General features: G+C 43.8%; 1 protein-coding gene across 5 annotated transcripts in view; it reads right to left on the reverse strand.

The window, feature by feature from the left end:
• The window catches only part of SLC38A10 (solute carrier family 38 member 10), a 123648-nt gene extending 104397 nt beyond the window's left edge, over nt 1-19251 (reverse strand). For 2 of the 5 annotated variants that reach the window (XM_089539640.1, XM_089539605.1), the window contains exons 1-2: nt 19036-19251; nt 8150-8267 (exon numbers count right to left, since the gene is read on the reverse strand). In XM_089539640.1, the coding sequence (XP_089395766.1) occupies nt 8150-8267; nt 19036-19140 (223 nt within the window). In that variant the 5' untranslated portion in view covers nt 19141-19251. Of the gene's footprint in view, nt 1-6444; nt 6657-8149; nt 8268-8384; nt 8451-16366; nt 16441-19035 lie in introns of those variants that run through there. The other 3 variants (XM_089539623.1, XM_089539613.1, XM_089539659.1) reach the window with 3 other exon arrangements.
• Between the last annotated feature and the right edge of the window lie 1951 nt (nt 19252-21202).

Consider the following 21202-nt stretch of genomic DNA (forward strand, 5'->3'; position numbering starts at 1 on the left):
TGCACACACAAGCATGCGACTGTTGTATAAATATTTGCAAATGGTATTTTCCAAATAATGGAGAGATGTCTTATGCTGATAAAGATCATTAAAGCAATACCAAATAAATTAAATGCTTATCAAAGAAAAGGAAGACACTATTTTCAAAAGTAAATTTCGTGTTATCAAGATCCAAACTGAAATACTCTCCTTTCCACAACAGCATTCAAGATGCCAACTGACTAAAAGCAACCAAGCCAACTTCCTGGTCTGATTTTTATAAACATGAGATGAAAAGATAAATGTCTGCCTGGCCAGTCCTATTTCTACTCAGGAACTTGTACAAGTTACTTTTTTGGACTATGACTTCAAGAATTTTCCAAGATGGAGGATTCGAGGAACCAGAGTTTGTTTCTTTTAAAAAAGCAACTTTTCCAAATTCTGCTTCAGACAATGGAACAGTCCTTCATGCAGACAGGTCTAATCACCCAGGAAACAAGCAGCACCAGAGCAAAGAGCCTACTGAAGTCTTTGGCGTGTTACAGACCGCCTAAAAGTGGTGGTCTGCGGGCGCCGCCGGTTGCTCCATGAGGGAGTCGCAGCTTCTGTACCGCACGGCTCCCTCACGGAGCAAAAAGAAGCCCGAAAATGGCGCTTCTTTTTGCACCCCGGATGTGACGCCACAAGGCGCTAGTCGCGCACTCACGACGTCACATCTGGGGCGCGACGTGAGGACGCTATGCATTCGCTACATCAAGATGGCAGTGCCCATGTGGAACGGGCACTGCCATTTTGTACGTATCCAGTACGTACTAGGGTTAGGGGCGTCAGGAAGTGATGCCCCTTCCTAACCCTAGTACGTACTGGATACGTACTTTATGCCCATCCGTAAGGGGCCTTTGTGTTGAAATGTAAGTTTTCTATATGCACAGAATTTTAATTTTTACTGGAAGAAGGAAAATTCAATCGTATGAGCTCTTACCGAAAAAACAAAATTCAAGACATAGCCTGGTAGTCTGGAAAGTCAATATGCAAAGGGAGCTTGTAGCACCTTTAGGACTGAAAAAGAAAAGTTGATAGCATGAACTACTTCCTCAGATGTATGGAGTAAAGTCCAGGGACAGACCTATACAGCATTCTCTTTGTGAGAATGTCCATAGGAAAGCAAAACTTTGTAGCTGTGGAGATGTGACAAGTTCAGATTTAACGGTGGTTGGCTGTTAGGGCACAAGGCAGGAGAAAGGATACTTCAATTCTGCTGTTTCTCTTTCCAATCTTCCTTTGTAGATTTTTGTTCAAGGACCGCTTTTCTGAGGTATGAGATGGAAAGCCTAGGAGGACAGAAAGGTTTTGCAACCAGTTTTTGTGTATTCCCATTTCTATTGTCAGATTATGTCAACTGGTGCTCAGAAATCACTCCTCCACCTGATATCATCATAGTTGGACTCACAGAGAGGACTCATTCAAGACATTCCACCAGAATTTCAACAACTTCTGCCCTACCATCAATCTCAGCCTAGAACAAGTTCACTTTCTGGGCACGTTGTACAGCTACACAATGGACATTTGAGCATCACACTATATTGCTAACCCGCTGATTGCAACACATACTTACATGCCTCCAGTTTCCACCCTGAACAGACCACCAAATTCACAGTCTGCAGCCAAGCCTACCAATACAACTGCATTTGCTCAGACCCACGTGACAAGGACACCAAACTCATGGAATTACTGCAAGCATTCCTCAATCTACATGATATTATTATTATTATTATTATTATTATTATTATTATTATTATTAGGCAAGACTTGTACCCAACACTAAGCTATTACATAACAAGCTGAGGACAGAAAATGAGTGAACTCTGCCCTAGTGATGACATACAGCTCCCAACTGAGACTGTTCAGACATATATAATCAATGAACTACAATCTATTCTGGAAAATAATGCTGCCCTCTCAAGGACTCTTGGTGGCAGGGCTTTACTTGCCTACAAACAGCCTCCAAACCTCATATAATTACTTACCTACAGAAGGACACATAACAGAGCTGTGGATACAGATACAAAGCCTTACCACAAACCCAGACACCAACTCTGCCCATAAAGCTATTCAGGAAATGTCATCACAGGATCTAGTGACATAACCCACAATATTAGAGGGACTTTCACTTGCTCATCCTCCAATTTGATTTATGCCATACTATATCAGCAATGCCCTTCAGCACTCTGCATTGGGCAATCATGGCAGTCTCTACTCTAGAGGATAAATATACATAAATCAGACATTAGGAATGGGACTGGTTGCAGAATACTTCAGTCTTCCTAGGCATTCCATCACTCAGAACTGTGGTTCTTGAACAAAGAAACTACAAAGGAAGATTGGAAAGTAAACAGCAGAGTTGGAATATACACACAAACTGCAGTTCATCAACAGTGGGTTGAACAAAGACAATGGTTTCCTGGCACACTACACACATTATAACATTAGCTAACCCCCCAGCCTCATGGGGGCTCTCTTAGACAGTTCATCACACCCTCTTTTCGGTTCCCACACTGCATCCCAATACTAAGTCATATGGTTACCTACTAACCTTGGCTTTAAGCAATATCCTTCCTCCTGCCTTGTTCCCCAGTGACCATCATTAAAACTGAACTTGTCATCTCATCTCCGCATCCACAAAGTTTTGCATTCCTATGGACATTCTTACACAGAGATTGCTATATAGGTCTGTTCCTGGACTTTCCACTCTACCCCATGCATCTGAGGTAGGCTCAAGTCTACAAAAGGTCATGCTCCCAACTTCTCTCTTTCAGTTTATCTCAAAGGTGCTACAATATCCCTTTACCAAACACACAGGTTTATCTCCTCTTCTAATATTTGTGAGAATGTTTGCTTTCTGGCTGCATTCCTTCAGTGTTTGCTTTCTGGCTGTATTTCTTTTGAGGACCTGAAAATGCTTTCACTTGTGTCATCTGTGCCTGAACATGAGTGAAAATGAAACCTGAACAGTTAGATACATCTCACATTCACATGGAGAATCTCTGAGTCCCTTTCTACCCACACACATTGGGTACTGCTGGTGAGATCTTTAACTCAAGATCCTGAGCAACACTTTGACTCTCAGCAAAGCAATGGCATAGAGAGCTATTTAGTATTCTTCCTCTGCATCCACTGTTGTCTTGGCTGAATTACAGTGAACTCTGCAATACCTACTTATTTTATTTTTATTTAGGTATTTATACTTCCAGGTGTCTAACTTCTTATACAAAGATACAAAGATTTAATGGTTCACCAACTAGTACAGAACAACTATCAAAAAAGGTACTTCATTTATTAGTTGCGTTTGCATCCCACCTTTCCTCTATAAAGCTCAAGCTCTCCACCTCTGCATTTCATCCTCACAACCACCCTGAGAAGAAGGCCAGACTAAAAGAAAATGATTGGTCCAAGGTTAGCAGCTGAATTTCAGGATTCTGGGGGACCTGAAATGATATTTCCCCCATATGACACTCTAACCACTATGCCACATTGGTTTTCTTGTTAACCTATGATCTCATGCATTTACATTTTAATCTCTGCATTTAAAAGGCATCAAGCAGGCAGTTATTTATTTCCAGATACTTTTATTCAGTATCACTTGATACTGAATACTAACATTGCTAGCATTATTCTAACAAATAAATACTTTCCACACCTCACATGTAAACATATAACAATTTAATTTGTGTATTTTGCTTTCAAGTTGCCTGTTGACTTATGGGGACCAAATTAATTTTCTAGGGCCCCATACAGACAGGCCAAAATAAAGCTGCTTCGGGTCACTTTGGAGGTATGCAGTTTAAATGATGCATGCGCCCAAAGAGTCTGGCAGCCATGCCAAAGCCACAATCTAGTCCTAAGCACTGGAGCATGGCTTTGGTGCAACTTCCAGACTCTCAGGACGCATGCATCATTTAAACAGCATACTTCCAAAGTGACCTGAAGCAGCATTATTTTGGCCTGTCTGTATGGGGCCTAGGACTTTCTTAGGCAAAGAATACTCAGAGATGGTTTTCAACAACCTTCCTCCGAAATTTACCCTTTGTTCATGTTGTTAACTGCCTTGGAGTCAACCCCAACTCATGGCAACCCTATGAATGAGACATTTCCAAGCCCTCTTATTCTCCACTGCTTTGCTTATGTCTTACAGATTCATGTTCATGACCTCCCTAATTGAATCTAGCCATCTAGTGTGCACTTGTAATGAGTGGGTCTCCAGTCACTGGAGGACTTCTCTCAGACAACAAAGGGTTAAGCTGGGGGGAGGTATATGCTAATGAGAGCTTACATCACAGCTGATGTAAGGTCCAACTGGCTGATCAGTTGGGAGTTTCTAGAATCTTCCAACAGAGGTCTATAAAGGGCCTCTGAGACCATGAAGTGTGTCTCTTCAGAAAGTCTTTTCAGCGTGAGTCTAGCTGGTTGGGAAAATTGCAGTGTTGGGCCTGTGGCAAGAAGGCAGGCTTTAGGGATGTGGTTTGAGCTAGGCAAGGAGGCCAGCTCTTCACATCCAAAACCCATCAGGGACTGCAGATTCCATCTCTGTGTGAGTAGCTTAGGAATGTGTTAGAGCGGTTATGTTTTGTTATTTTTATCCATTGGCTTGCCTAAAATGAACATCTCATACAGTAACTATGCATACTATACCTGCAAGGCCAGGAGGCCTTGCATGAATGATATCTTATTGTTCTGTTCTGTCTAGTTAAAATAAATACTTTCTTTAAAAGTATCTGCTGTCTCTGTACTCCTATATATGTGTCTTAGCTCAGTTGTTGCTTGCTTAGGTTAGCAAGCAAAGAAAACTACAGTGTAAGTCCTTAGCAAGTCCCAGTGTCTGCTAAGGAGAATTCATTATAGATTTACTGGGTGATGGCAGCATGACAAGAGGATATCAAGGGATCTCATTCAGTTCAGCAGGGAGTGGGCACAGAGACCCAGGAGACTAGGGGAAATTAAAGGATCTGCTGGGGCTAAGGACCAACAACAGGATGCTGTTTGGTTGCTTGGACCCCAGAAATCATCACTGCAGTCTTTCTACTGCACTCAACCTTTCCTAACATTATTGTCTTTCAAGTGAGTCATGCCTTCTCATGATGGGACCAAAGTATGGCCATCTCAGTTTCATCATTTTGGCTTCATCTGTTCTAGAACACATTTGCTTGTCTTTTTGGATGTCGATGGTGGGATACAGACCACCCAAAAAGGTCTCCTGCCACCCTGGTTTGCTCTGCGAGGGAGCTGCAGTGGACAAACCACGTGGCTCTGTCGTGGAACAAAAAGCGGGTTCTTCTTGTGGCGCCTTTGTGATGCCACAATGCACCAATGGCGCACTTGCAGTGTCACAAAGGCGCTGGGACATGCGTCAAAATGGTGGCTCCCGTGTGTACAGGGCACTGCCATTTTGACACCCCCATCACGTGCTAGGGGTGAGGCCAATATGGACGGTGCGTCCTTGGCCAACCCCTAGCACGTGACGGGGGCGCCGCAAAGGGCCGTATAAATCGGGCCTATGGTATCTTTACAACTCTTCTCCAGCACCACATCTCAAATGAGTAGATTTTTTTTCTTATCAACTCTTTTCACATCCGTACATGGTTTACCATACAGCACCTGGTATCTCTTGGTGGTTCCCCCTCCAATTACTAACCATGCTAGACCCTTATTAACTTCCAAGGTCAGAAGGGATCTGGTGCCTTAAAACTAAAAGCATATTATAAACTTAATAATATTACCCAAAGCCACCAAAAGGGATTTGCTTCTTAAAGACAGTGAGGTTTTAGCACTGTTGAACTTCTCTAAAGGGGAGTTGCATAACTATGGAACAGTCACTGAAATAATTAAATAGTTGGTTTTTGAATGTGGAAAATACACAACAGCATTCCATAAGCACTCTTTCTTCCAAATTCTGATGGCGCATAGGATCATATGGCCTAGGCAGGCTCTTTGGCTGTATCTATTGCTGTGCAGAGGTTTCCATTAAAGAAGGTAGATAGCTCAGCGAGTAGTGAGTGTAAGAGCTATTCAAGAATAAGTACTTTCCTCAATCACAGACACAAGAGAGCATGGAATCACAAGGAGATAAAGTGAAACAAGGGTTAACTTAATTCTCTTAGAATTTCTCTGTCTGAAAAATACATAGTCCATTTTGAGCCAAGGAGTTAACTGTTCTACTTTAAACCATCTTACCAAAACCCAAGAAAAAGTACAGCCATAAATAGCATATGTAATTTTAACACAACTGAATTTTTTAAAACCCTCTGTTACTAAGTTTCTAAGAGATGCTTTGCTGGATTCCACACACATCAACTCCTCCATCCACCATTCTGCCTTCCAAATAACCTTTTGAGGTGTTTATTCCCATTGTTTCTCTGCCACTTTGGCTCTTGCAAAGCTTTGAATGTGCTTCCGGAAGACAGTACTTACATCAAGTTAATTTGTAAAACTTTCTTGCATCCTTCAAAGCTGCCAAAGACTCCCACAGAATCACCCTAGGTTCTGCCAGGATCTCTTGCAGCTGGACCGGTGTAGTAGAAAGCAAGCAACAAAGGCTGCTGTGTGTAGCTACTCAACCTTGATTGCACTGGGAAGACTGCAGCCGTATAGTCTTTGCAGGAGCCTAGGATGTCTTTTCCCAGGCGCTCTCCCTGCCTGGGTGGATGGCACCTCTCCCAGCGAGGGCAAAGACAAGCAAAAAGGGAAACTATTCCTTTCCGCACCAATGTTTGTGTGCCAGTATGTTTGGAAGCCTTTACTGGCCCCTTCTGTGTATCTAAGCTGCTTAGTTTTAGAAAGTGAAGGGGACCTCTTCTCCCTGGGAGACACTCCAAGGTGAACAGGACTCAGTGTATTCAGGCAAAGGAGGAGTGTACAAAGACTTATTGTACCACAAAAGGGGAAATCAAGGACTATGGGCATCTGGCATTGGAAAGAAAGAGCTACATCTGACTCCCTCCTTCCTTTCTGCCCCACTCTCCACAAAAAGAGAGCTGTTATAATAAAGCATATCTTTTGTAACAAAGGTTTAACCTTCAGGACCACAGGAGTTTTCTAATTTTGTTGTTGCCAACAGACATATTTTGCAGTGGCTGTGCTGTGCAGCTAAATGAGGGAGCCTCGGGCAACAGAGGAACTGAGGTTTTCCATCTGTCAGCAGTCACTGAGGAGACTGCACATTTCTTTAAATCCTTTGCAGGCAGAGAGACCAGCCAATTCCCCACTCTGACTCCCCAAGAGGCAACTCAGGAAACAGAGGGGCTTATGGTTGCAGGAGGACAGAAAACAGCATGTCCTGCCATGAGAATCTATCACCTTTGTTACCCCAAGGGACAAATCCCACCTCTGTAACAAGTACATTCAAAATGGGAATGGCAGAGTTTCTACTTCAGGAGCACCAGCTTAAAAGAAAGTCCAAGAGGGGCTAAGCTACTTGGATTGTGACCCGCTTTCTGGCAAGAGGATACACAGTACTCAGAAAGGTTCAGGCCCTCAGCCCTGTCTATGCTTTTTCTCCCCCACCCAAATCCTTGGGAATTAGAGGAGAAGTCAAAAATAGATGGTGATACTGGCACCAAAGCACAGCAGACAAACTATGAGGAAGAGGGCTTCTAGACTGTGCCAAAAACCCACACATGAATCTTGCAGATGTTTTGGTTTTCTTGCCTGCTTGAAACTTTGTACACTGTTTCCCTGACCTCTATGTTGTGTTGCTGCAAGCACACAATCCAAGGAGCCCACAGTCCATGCCAGGCTCTCTACTGGCAGAACCCAATGTCCTCGGCAGCGTGCTGGGTGGAGAAAGTGAGTGGTTTGGGACCAGAGCCCAGTAATTTACAGCAGTCACCCATTGTGCCAGCTCTCTCCCTAAGAGCTTACGTTTGGATCAGTGTCTTTATGGCTTGCTTAGGCCAAGGAGCCCCATATCCTCTTCAAAGAGTTAAACCATTGTGCTGTGGGCAGCATTTACACAAAAGAGGGGAGAACGAAGCATACAGGGAGGAGAGAGAGAGAGAGGAGGAAAAACTTCCCCAGAATATGGTGAATAATTCAGCTGCACCACTATGAGAGCTGTAAATTTGGAAACTGGAGTAAAAGCACAGCATAAAACCACCCCCCAGTTGACCATGCTCACCTAGCCCAGGATAGGTCCTGCGTTTGCTGAGATTGGCTGATTTCACTAGGAACATGCAGGATTGATGAGTCATCCAGGAGCAGAAAATAAGCAGCAGGGCTCCCAGAAAGATGCCACACTAGAAAGGAGGGAGGGGAAGGGGAAAATAAGTGTTGGATGAATAATAAGCATTCCTCTCTTCCTCCCAGGTCATACAATGCTTATTTCATGCATTCCTATTGCCATCCCACATCACCTGGAGGCTGCCTGGGACATTTGCAGCCATACACTAGCCTGTTAAGGGAGATCCCTTGCCTCTGAGCAACAGTCAGCCAAAATGTGACATACGAGTTCAATTTTATTCTCCTTCCCTCCCTCCCTCCCACACACACTCTCACAGACACAGAGGGTCTTTATGTTAGAGACTCAGAGCAGCCACCTGTTTACTAAATGTCTCTGCTGTAGTACTTTTTTGCCTGGAAAAGGAAGCTAGAACAATTTATGGAAGGGAACAAGCCTCCATGCCCTGCTATTGTGACATTTTCTGGGCATATTCCAGAACAGTGATCTGTCTCTAGCTTCTACCAGATTCATGTTAAACAAGTTAGCATGCTGTTGGTCCAGGGGTTTGAACTCCTCTGCAAAAGTGTTTCTGGCTGTTCTATCCACTTACAACACACAAACATAAATTACCCTGTTAGCTACCTGTCCCGAAAGCATTGTGCTGGCTCACTTTCTGGATGTCTTTGTAAAGGAAGCGGAAAGTGTTTGGGGGAAGAGGACATGAATGGCTGAACATTTATGAAAACAATGCGTGACTCTGGGCAGGAACAAGTGGTGCTAAATTTTAATCACAGCTGGTATTTGTTCTCTTTGAGTCAAAAGAGTTGCAGCTTTGGAGCTTCTGGCAACTGTGCACACAACAAACCAATGACCTACTCTGAGGAGCCTTTAAGTCCAAATAGCTGTAAAGGGGTATTTCCTCAAGGGAAGCTTTATTGACATCAATTGGCAGCTGTGGAGATGGAAACAAGCAACACAATCTCCAGAGCCCTCCAAAGATTCCTCAGAAAGAACTGCCATAGGACACCTTTGAATAAAAATGAAGAGCATTACAGCCATTTCCAGGGTTTGGTACAAAGCAGGTGAAACAGGATAGACAAACTGCTATTTTACTGAGCTGGCTGATACAAAGGCAACATACAGCTTTGCTAGGCAGAAGTTGTAAAGGAGTTAGTTTCCTACTCATGTGATGTTCTATCAATGCATTCAGCCAATCAAGCACCACAGTATCTATTAGCAGCATCTGTTAACAAGCACTGCTGTGCATTGGCAAATCATCTGTGACCAGATGCTCATGTGCATAACCACATATCATTGGTGGTAAGTATTTTGACAGCCACAAACACTTAATTCCTACCAGCAGTCTACCTCCTGTTAAGTCCAGTACTGAAGATCAGCTATGCATCTGAGTGTCCCAGGACCAATATATGCTGCCTGTTTTGTGGGTTTTCCTTCCCCCCAAACTACGGAGGCATTTATCTGTATGACCCGCTTTACAGGCAAATGCATCACCTGCATGTAGCAGCAATATCAGAAGGAGGACCTCTCAAACACATTAGAATCACAGAATCGTAGAGTTGGAAGAGACCACAAGGGCCCCCAGTCCACCTCCCTGCCATGCAGGAAATCCAAATCAAAGCATCCCCGACAGATGGCCATCCAGCCTCCGTTTAAAGACCTCCAAGGAAAGAGACTCCACTACATTCCGAGGGAGTGTGTTCCACTGTCGAACAGCCCTTACTGTCAGGAAGTTCCTCCTAATGTTGAGGTGGAGTCTCTTCTCCAGGCTAAACATCCCCAGCTCCCTAAGTCGTTCCTCATAGGGATTGGTTTCCAGAACCTTCACCATTTTAGTCGCCCTCCTTTGGACATGCTCCAGTTTCTCAATGTCTTTTTTGAATTGTGGTGTCCAGAGCTGGACACAATATTCCAGGTGGGGCCTGACCAGAGCAGAATACAGTGGCACTATTACTTCTCTTGATCTAGACACTATACTTTTATTGATGCTGCATAAAATTGCGCTGGCCTTTTTAGCTGCCGCATGGCACTGTTGACTCATGTTCAACTTGTGGTCTACTTGGACTCCTAGATCCCTTTCACATGTAGTTTCATTCAGTCAGGTGTCCCCCATCCTATATCTATGTATTTTATTTTTCTGCCCTAAGTGCAGTACCTTACATTTCTCTGTGTTGAATTTCATTTTGTTAGCTTTGGCCCAGCTTTCTAGTCTATTCAGGTCATTTTGAATTTTGATCCTGTCCTCTGGAGCATTAGCTATTCCTCCCAATTTGGTGTCATCTGCAAATTTGATAAGCATGCTCCCAATTCTGTCATCCAGGTCATTGATAAAGATGTTGAATAACACTGGGCCCAGGACAGAGCCCTGTGGGACCCCACTGGTCACTTCTCTCCAGGATGAAAAGGAGCCATTGTTGAGCACCCTTTGGGTTCGGTCAGTCAACCAATTACAAATCCATGTAACAGTTACATTGTCTAGCCCACATTTTACAAGCTTGTTTGCAAGAATGTCATAGGGAACCCTGTCAAAGGCCTTACTGAAATCAAGATATACTACATCCACAAGCTGATAATTTTATCAAAAAAAAAAAAAAAGAGAGAGAGAGAGAGAGAGAGAGAGAGAGAGAGATTAAATTTGTATGACTTGTTTCTCTGAAACCTGTGTTGACTTTTTGTGATTATGGAATTGCCTTCTAAATGTTCACAGACTCTCTGGTTAAAGATCTAATGATATTAGATATTAGAAAGATCTGTGCTTCCAAAGGAGAATTACACCAGCATCCTATTAATGACACTGATTGTATATGCATATTTTTTGGTTGTTGTGAACACTGGTCTGTAATGACCACACACACACACACACACAGAGAGAGAGAGAGAGAGAGAGACTTATGCCTTTGTGGCAAGAGTGTCCCTTGGCTGCAATTCCATTGCTGATGGAGAGCTGAGATCAGAGAAACACCTGGCTATGTTCCCATAGCTAGACACAGAAAGATGACTTCATCCATTGAGACCTCCAGAAAACCCCAGCGGATATTGTCGAATGATGTCCTTGGTCTGTATCTGGCTATGAGGAAGCAGCCAGTGCTTCTCAGATCACCTCTGTTCTCTACCAGTCACAGGATAGCTGTTAGAGACAGACTACTGCAGTGAAACGGGGAGTTCTGGGGAGGCCTTGGACATTGCAGAGGGAGGAAGGGAATAGTAATCTTCACAATGACAGGAAACATGGCTGGTGACGGGGGAGTAGCAGCAGACTTCCATAAGGAACTCTTCTGTGATCTGAGCCAAAAGACAGCTTTTTAAATATCCTCATCTCTAACATATGAATTCTCTTTCAGCCTCTCCCTACACACACACACACACACACACACACACACACACACACACACAGAGAGAGAGAGAGAAAGAGAGAGAGCAGAAAGGGTCTTTGATGCCTTGCATGATGGCAACACTATTCTACGAAAAGATATTTGTGTTTGTTAATGTTTGCATTTTCCCTTTAAGACTGCTGAGCTGCACATTGTTTATTAATTTTAATCTGGAGCGTGGAAATTGGTATGCAAGAAGTTTTAGACTTCAATCTTGTAGGCAGTTATCTAGAAATAAGCCTCTGCTTACCTTTTAGGTGACATGCTTAATAATAAATAATAATAATTTGTTTTATTTATATACCGCTATTCCAAGGATCATAGCGGTGAACAGCAAGTAAGCTAATTAGCTAACTGAGAAAAGGGCAATGACAGTCCTTGCCTTCCCTGCCACCCCTGTTTGCTTTGTTTTTGTAATTAGAACTCTGAGGCATTATTACAACCCCAAGAATCTCCAGCAAACTATGGCTAGCGGCTACAGCGGCTGAGAGATCCTGGGAGTTGAGAGTCCAACAAAGGAACTTTTCCTAGCTTTGTCTTAAACACAGTTGAACTTACTTTTGAGAAGATGTACAGACACTGCAAAAATACCCAAAAGAGTGGAATTTTTTTAAAGCTACAAAGTGCTCCAATATGCTTCCATCAGACTGAAGCACTATTTGCCTCCTGAAGCAGTCAGGCTATTATCCTCCAAGAAGAACTAATCATCTTCTACCCTGTAGGGAGTGCATGAAACCAATGAATTCTAAAAGGAAAGGCTAGACATCCATTGCAAAGAAGGATGCTCCCAGGCCAAGACTTGCCTTCAAACATTGCCTAACATGTCCCATATTCACACAAACAGCAGATAGTGGGAATGGCAAACATCTAGCAAACAGGCACCCTATTCCTAGATCAGCCCAGAGTTAAAGCCAAAGCTGGCAAACTTTCCAATGGATGAATCTGCTGCTATTGTGTGATCGAAGAAGCATGTTTATTATTTCAAATATTCCACTAGTCAAATATCCTGATGCAGATCTATCTACATGGGAAGAATATAACTACATCATGGTGCCATCTGTTAACAGCCTTTCTTAAATGACTCAAGTGTTTTGCTTTGCTACATGCTAATGCCATCTGTTGGGGAAAAGATGCAACCAGCCAGTAAGCTAAATATCTTGGTTGGCTGGAACCTTCTGATATAAAAAAAAAATTATTTGCATAAAATCTTTTCCAAAAATAGTGTTTGTTTTTTTAAAAAAAGTAGTATAGTGTTATCAGTTTGCTGACAAGTGTGGAAAAGATACTCAGTATCCTTAGCCTTTCTCTACAAAAAGCTGATGTTTTCTAAAACTTCACCCTTATTCATACTTCAGTGGTACAAATTAAGTGGGACTCAGTTCCAAGTAAAGATGCAGAGAATCAGATTGCTAGCCTTCCATTTTTCCGAAAACTATTATTTTCCATATTTTGTTCCAGATTAAACTCTTTCACAACAATTTGACTTTTTCACAATTTGTAAATCAACAACAGACTAGTGCAGTGCTTCTCAATTATTTTCTGTCATGCCCCCCCAGGAAGAAGAAAACATTTTGCGCCCCCCACGCGACTGTAAATAGTATCATTTGTCTATAAAATTGTTATAAGTACACCTCTGCATAACAGAGCCTCGCGCCCCCCTTTACGGAGCCTCGCGCCCCCCCTGGGGGGCCCGCCCCACTATTTGAGAAAGGCTGGACTAGTGTGACTTAAAGTAGTGGTCCATGGACCAGTGCTGGTCCCTGATGGGACACAGCCAGTGGACAAAAATATGGCACCAGTCCCTGGTACACTGGAAAAAGTAATTGCCAGTTTCGCCCATCAGATAGCCTGAGAAGCACCAAAGTTACTTAGGCTGTGGCTTCTTGTTAGACTTGATTCACTGTCAGTTTTTTAAAAAAAATACAGTCTGCCCGCCCCATGCGCAGGATTGCCATACAGGGACTTGAGCTCACACGGACGGCAAGCCCAGGAGGACAAAATGGTGCATGTGCAGGAGTATGCCGCCATTGAAATCAACGGACTTGAGGTCCCGCGGTTTTTCCCATACGCAGGGGGGGCAGAACGGACCCCCCGCGTATACAAAGGGCCCACTGTAATAAGCAAATTTCCCAATTCTTCAGTAAACTATAGTGCCCACATTGTACTGCAAATAGGACACCAGATTATTATGAGACAGGAGTGGGGCTGAAAGTTTAGAGAAAACAATTCTTAAAACAAAATGAGAACATAACACACAACAAAAGGATAATAACTTTTTAAGCAAAGGAACTGCTATCCTAGGGCAATCAAATTTGGAAACCAGTCACTAGCAGCAATCTACCAATAAACGTCAAGGCGGGTGATAATCTGAAAGCAGTTTAGTTGGTAAATGAAACTGCAATCAATGTAACACAGAAAGCTATAAGCAGTGTGCCTAACTTTTGGAGCAAAAGTAGGAAACCATCTGCCAATGTTGATGAATTACTATTCCCATCATGCCTTATCATTAGCCAGGCTGGCTAGAGACTGGCTAGAGCTCTGATCTAAGGAAAGTAGTGCTGGCTGTTTTATACCATGGCTTACTGTATGTATTCATGTATAAGTCTAGAAATTTTAGTCAAAAAATTGACCCCAAAAACCTAGGTCATGGGTCAATGTAAATACTACTACTAATAATAATAATAATAAAATTTATTTGTATCCCGCCCCTCTGAGAACAATCGGGGCGGCTAACAAAGTTAAAAATACAGCACATCTTATTAAAAAGAGAACCATCCCTGGTAAAAGGCAAGAGTGGTGTCTGTCTTGGAAGCACTGACCTCTCTCTGCTCTCTCTTCCATTCATCCTTTAGTGTGAGCCAAAACCATTATGCCTGCCAGAATTTTGTAGGTTCTTTGGATTGTTTTCCTTTGCTTCATTATTTAGATCCTTCATTGCATGTCCCTAAGTTATACCCTCGACCTATCCAAGGGTCATATCAAAATCCATAATTTTGCCCCCCCCCCCCAAACCTGCCCTCGACTTATACATGAGGTCAACTTATAGTTGAGTATATACGGTAAACACCCCTTTGGGTGTTTTTAAAACTGATTATTTATATATTTCTTTAAGTTTGGATATTATTACTATTTTCCAATCCTTTTACTGGAACAACAATAACTGTTTAAATTTAAACATTTTAACTTTTAATGGTTTATTGGCAACTGTTCATTGTTAAATCAGTATCGAGTGTCAGCTGCTTCTTTTAAATCACTTTATTATATAGTACAAGAAATGCCCTTCAGAAACAAATCCTTCAGTTAACATAAGTTAAACCAAAACAACTTGCTTTAAATGGGCACTTTTAAAGAATAATTATTACTTAGGCTAGTGGCCGTAACATGTGAACTGCATTTTGTCCTATACTGATGCAGTCCTACAAATTAATGGAAAAAAACAACAACACTAGTTTAAACAAAAAATGATTTAAACAACAACAAAAAAACATGTTTGGTGTGTGTGTATAGTTTGTTTTTTTCCCAACCCTGAGGGAAAGGTAGTGAAACTACAGGCCAATGCTGAATATAAAATTCCATGGGAACATATCAGACTGGAGCTGATTAATAAAACAGAAATGGACACATTTCAGCACTTTATGATTATAAACAGAGCTGTAAATCATAATCATACAAATGGCAGATGTTAATATTTGAACAGTGAACACCAGTTGTGTCCTGACAACCCTCAAACCAGTTCTGGAGAACCTGAGTTCTCTGTTCTAGAGAACCTGGTATTAAGCAAGAGAACTGAGCACTCCCAATACAAAAGCTCTCTTAGGTGGGTTACAGACCGCCCTCAAGTGGCCGTTTTCCCACCGCCGCCATTCGCTGCGGAGGGAAGCCCCAGCGGCCAGACCGTGAGGCTTCCAGGCGCAGCGAAAAAGGAGCGCCAAAATGGCGCTCCTTTTCAAAACACGGAAGTGGCGCCGTGAGGGGCGAAGCGTGCCCTCGCGGTGTCACTTCCACTGCGACACGTCTGGACGCTATGCGTCCAAGACGTCAAAATAGTGGCACCCATGTGGATGGGCACTGCCATTTACGACGCGCTCTGCACGTACTACAGAGAAGGGCCGTGAGGAAGGTAAGACCCTTCCTAACCCTAATACGGCCCTTCCTAACCCTAGTACGCACAGAGCGCGTACTTTATGGCGGCCTGTAACCCGCCTAAGGGTCTCTCATAAAAGACTGTGAGAGGGACAGAAGGCTTTGAAGATGCTGGGACTGGATGTTATAGTTAGAGACTATTCTGGGCTGTCAGATTATCTCTACTTATAAATCATGGATCTAGTTACACTAATCATGATAAAGGAGAGCTTGAGACAGTATATGAAGCCATCAGGTTCAGAGGCAACACACTACTGCATATCAGTAGCTGTGAAGCAACTACTGCATTCATGTCTTACTTGCAGACTTCCCAAAGGCATCTGGTTAGCCACCATGGGAAGCAGTATACTAAACAATATGGACCTTTGATCCAAAAAGACTCTTACTATGTTCTTATCTCCCACAGCAAGGTATATTAAAAAAACTAGAAGAGCCACCTCTGTATCCTGCATGCATCCACAACAGGCCCCATACCATGCAAAAACATTATACTGTATACTTTTTTAAAGAGTACAAGGATCTACAACAGGGTGAGGATTCCCTACATCTTGCAAATTCAGTGTACATGCAATTATGGGAGAGGATAAACATTTATCATTTGCACTAGTTGTGGAGAACAGTGTGGTATACACATGACATGCACCTTCTTAGATACTTAACATCTGGAACTGCCCTGGGTATTGTTTCCAAAGCCTGCCTTACACTGCGCTCTACCATCTGACATCCAAGGAAGCAGTGTTGGGGAGAGAGAAAACAAAGATCAAAAATAAGAGTTACTGCTCAATTGTCAAAGAAATGTAAGGTGGTTTCAAAGGACAGGGGACACAGACATTTTCCTGCTATTTCTCAGCACAGAAATCATCCAAGCACCATTCTTCCAGATTCCCCCAATCCTATGACTTTTGGGAGCCAGCCCAATAAGTCATACACAAAGGAAACCCCTTGGCAGAACAGGTAAGCTCCTAACTATAATGAATAACTTCCTCAGGCAAATTCTACATATCCAGATAGCCAAAACTAGAGAAATTATGCCCCAGTTAATGTGGAATTAACGTAAGAAAAATATTTTTGCACATAGTGTATTTGCTGAAATTATAGCATAGTTCACAGGACAGATGCTTTGAAGGGGAATGTTATAACTGGAATTTAAAATAATTTTAAATCATACAAAATTGGGGCAAATGGCACAAATCAAAATGCTTGAACAAATGAAGCAGCAGCAAGGTGTTCATGGCAAGAGTTGTATGACAGGTTGGCAACCTGCACCTAAGTGAGCTTCCTTCATTCACATGCAAGAAAGATTTAAATACCAGCAAACTTTGGTCTGGGCACGGATACCATCTTTTTCTTTCCCTGGGTCAGCAACATCTCTTGCCCTTGCCCTGCCACTTAGCATAAAAGGCCAGAGAAGAAACCCAGAAAAAAACACTCCCTCTTTAAGCATGGAGCAAAATCTTTCACAGACCAACTGAAACAAATGTGTTTTGCAAAACACCTGTTAGATCGTCCTTCTGGTAACAACTTTGCAAATAGATTCACTGCAGACAAATATTGATTTAAAAAAAAAAAAGCTGCAAATTTCCCGACATGAATATGCTGGAAGGAGGGGACTGCATGAGGATCATAGAATCATAGAATAATAGAGTTGGAGGAGACCGCAAGGGCCATCCAGTCCACCTCCCTGCCATGCAGGAAATCCAAATCAAAGCATCCCCAACAGATGGCCATCCAGCCTCCGTTTAAAGACCTCCAAGGAAAGAGACTCCACTACATTCCGAGGGAGTGTGTTCCACTGTCGAATAGCCCTTACTGTCAGGAAGTTCCTCCTAATGTTGAGGTGGAGTCTCTTTTCCTGGAGCTTGCATCCATTGTTCCAGGTCCTAGTCTCTGGAGCAGCAGAAAACAAGCTTGCTCCCTCCTCAATATGACATCCCTTCAAATATTTAAACAGGGATATCATATCACGAACAGTGACCATGAGGGGAGTCTGTGCACCATTCCCAAGATGTGCAATGAAGCCAACTACTCTATTATTGGGGGGGGGGGAGGATGATCAGAGGTCCTCCTTTACCAGGACATGTCCTCCATCTTGGGCTTTTTGTCCAGGGGGAATTCCAAAATGTCCTCCATTCTGAGCAGGGCTATGAAGCATGAATTTACATTATTTCTACGAATGTTGTGAGCTTTTATTTGATCATGCCTTCCACTTTTCCTGGATGTCCCACATTTTGAGGTGCCTTGTCCTCCTTTGGGGTTAGGACACCTAGTCACCCTGGGAAGCAGCTAATATATGTCAAAAATTAAATGCAACCAACTGTAACCCGAACTGGGGGAAGCCAACTCGACTCCTGGGGACTGGGCTGAATTCTCATCTTGGTCCCTGGCCACCCACTGATATGGACTGTCTCTCCCAGGATGCCCATCTCTCTGTCGTTTGATGGTTTAACTAATCTAGACTATTTTATTACTGTTTGTGAATTAAGGGTTGTAGTTGGAGGGAGAGTTTTTTAAAGAACTGTTTTATTATATCTTATTTTATGGCTGTATTTTACTGTTTTATTGTCTTATTTCATTATATTGTAAGCTGTCTGGATCCTCCGGGAGAGGCGGGGTAAAAATAAAATGTCTGTTCTATTCTATTCTATGTTCAGTGTCTAGCAATTGTGATGGACCCCGTTGGTCTAGCTGAGTATGCCAAGGTGTCCAAGGCAGAGTCTGCTATGAACTGTAAGGCCCTGGAGATCTCCATGAACCCCACATACAAAGACTACTACCATCATCCCCCCATATTTGCGGCTTCAATTATTCTCAGATTTGATGAATATGTTCTCTCTAGGAATATCTAGGTCTCCCTCCAGTGCAACTCTATGGTCAACTTTAACTAAAAGTTGCACCGAAAGGCCTAGAGATTCCTAGAGAGGATACTCTACTAGGCATTTGTAGTTCCCCCAGTGCAACTCTATGGTCAGTGTCTGTCGGACATTGACCACAGAGTTGCCCTGGAGGACCTACAGATTGCTAGAGAGGTTTTCTCTCAGGTAAAAACATGGTGTTTTTGTTATTTGCGGTTTTTCCATATTCACGGTGGTCTTGTGCCCCTAACACCAGTGAATATGGAGGGACAAGTGTTATTGATATTGCTACCTCCCAATGTCTCGCCCACGTTCAGTGCCTAGCCATTGTGATGGGCCCTGTTGGTATGACCAAAGTATGCTGAGTATGACCAAAGTGTCCAAGGTGGAGCATTGCAAAGATTACTAAATGCTCCCTACAAATGGCTGGAGAGGAGAGGAGACGAAGGGGAGGCCTGACCTGTCTGAAGCAGAAGGGCATGGTGAGCACACTGACGCCGACGATGCTGTTGACGATGTTCATGATGAGGCCCCAGTTGGAACCAGAGGGCTGTGAGGACGCCATGGCTGTCAAAGGAGGGGGGCAGGAGGGGCCCAGGCGGATCAGGGGGCGACTTCGTGGCGTTGTGGACGGAGGCTGCCCTCCTTCCCCTGCTCTGTTGGCGCTTCCGGGATGCACGACCATAGAGGCGGAGTGGCCTAGAGCGGCCATACAGGGACACCGCCACACCTGCTGCGCCTGCGCGTGGGGAGGGAGTGCTGTTGCCGTGGAAACCGTCGAGGCAGGGAGGGACGCCGGGCCGTTTCCCTTTCTCCTTGCGCGCGCCTCGGCGAGCCCGCCCATTGGTCCGTCCGTGGCCACGCCCCCTCGGCTTCTTCTCTTGAACTGGGTCACCGTGTTACTCTGCTGCTGCTGCTACGCCTTGATGTGTGTCACTGTGGCGAAGCGGCACTCTGCTCTGCTCTCCCTCAGTGGGTCCAATGACATCCAAGCAGTGGCGCCCCTATGGGGACAACCAAAATGCAGACTCCCCCTCGGAAGTCCCACTGGCTTCCTCTCCTCCATCAGGCCAAGAGCAGAAAGGACCCTCAGGCCTTAGCCATAGCCATAGCCATAGCCATGGCCAGGCTGCCCTTGCTGCCCCTGCTCTTGGTCCAGAGGCAGGGAGGGCTCTCTGCAGGTGGCCCTCCCTCCTTTTGCCCTGGAGTCACTGGGAGGTTTGCGAAGCCAAGGGATCTGGGGTCCATTTGCAACTCCAGGAAGAGGCTTCCTTGGGATCCAGCATGTCTCCTTCCTTTGTGACTCTTGGCGGAGTTAGGGAGGGAGAGGGGGATGTGTGGTTTTCTGAGGAAGCCTTGGAAAGCCAAGGTGGAATGAGGAAACAGCGTTAAAGGAGGCTGCGAAGAAGTGGCAAGTCACACTCTCTCAGCCCAGGGTGGCCTCATTGCCAAGGAGGACAAGGGAACATGAAATGTAGGGCATTTGAGAACACAAACTCAACACAAACAAAAGCTACAAACCCTCTTAGGCATCTGAAGTCAAGGACTTTCATGGATGGCATCCATGGTTTTTTGTGGATGTTTTGGGCTACATGGCTGTGTTCTGGAAGAGCTTACTCCTGATGTTTTGCCTGGATCTGTGGCTGGCATCTTCAGAGAATGCTGGAATGGAGGAAAGGATCGCTAATTAAATAGACAGCCTGTACGTCTTGCCATTCAACAACAGGACAATACACAGATTAACATGTAAATCGCTTCCTCTCAGCCAACAGTACATATATACCCAACTCTCTTCCAGGCCAGCCTTCTCTGAAGATGCTGGTGAAACGTCAGGAAGAAACTCTTCTCGAACAAGGCCACAGAGCCCAGAAAAAACACAAAAAACCTCCTAGAAATGTCAATGTGTGCTTCTTAGAATGGAGGACCTTTTGGAATTCCTCCTGGACAGGAGGCGGAAATGGAGGACCTGTCCAGGAAAAGGAGGATGGCTGGTTACCTTGCCTCAGCCTCAGAGGATGGCCACCTGCTAAGAAAACACTACTATGATCCAGTCAGTTTTAAATCACGACTTTTTAATCTGTATATGAACTCTTATTTTATGTATTTTGATGATTTTGTAGTATTGTATGTTAACTGTGTGTTTATGTATTTTAATAGTGTTTTGTGCTGCCTCGAGCCTTAAGGAGAGGCGGAAAAGAAATAAAATCTATTAATATTATTAGTATGAGTATCATTGGTCCATCTTAGTGCCAACAAAACAACAAGAAAGACCTGTTAGGCTGCAGCTACACTGCAGAACTGAAGAAGTTTGACACCTCCTGGACTGCCTTGGCTCAATGTTATGGAATCCTGGGATTTGTAGTTTGCTGTGACACTGGAGCTGGCTGACAAAAACGCCTAAATGTCTCACAAAACTACAAATCCCAGATTCCACAGCACTCAGCCCTGGCAGTTAAAGCGGTGGAGTCAAACTCCATTACTTCTGCAGTATAGATGCAGGCTTTAGTCTCTTTCAGGAAGGCCCTTGTGCCAAATTGCCCCTGCCCTTTGAAAATGTAGGGCATGGGACATGATTTTCCCTTTTCTGGATTCAGTTACATTCTACCAAACTCCCATGCCTCTATAAA

Source organism: Sceloporus occidentalis, unplaced genomic scaffold, assembly GCF_023333645.1.
Source record: "Sceloporus occidentalis isolate IW3139 unplaced genomic scaffold, rSceOcc1.0.p SCAF_1, whole genome shotgun sequence".
NCBI lineage: Eukaryota > Metazoa > Chordata > Lepidosauria > Squamata > Phrynosomatidae > Sceloporus > Sceloporus occidentalis.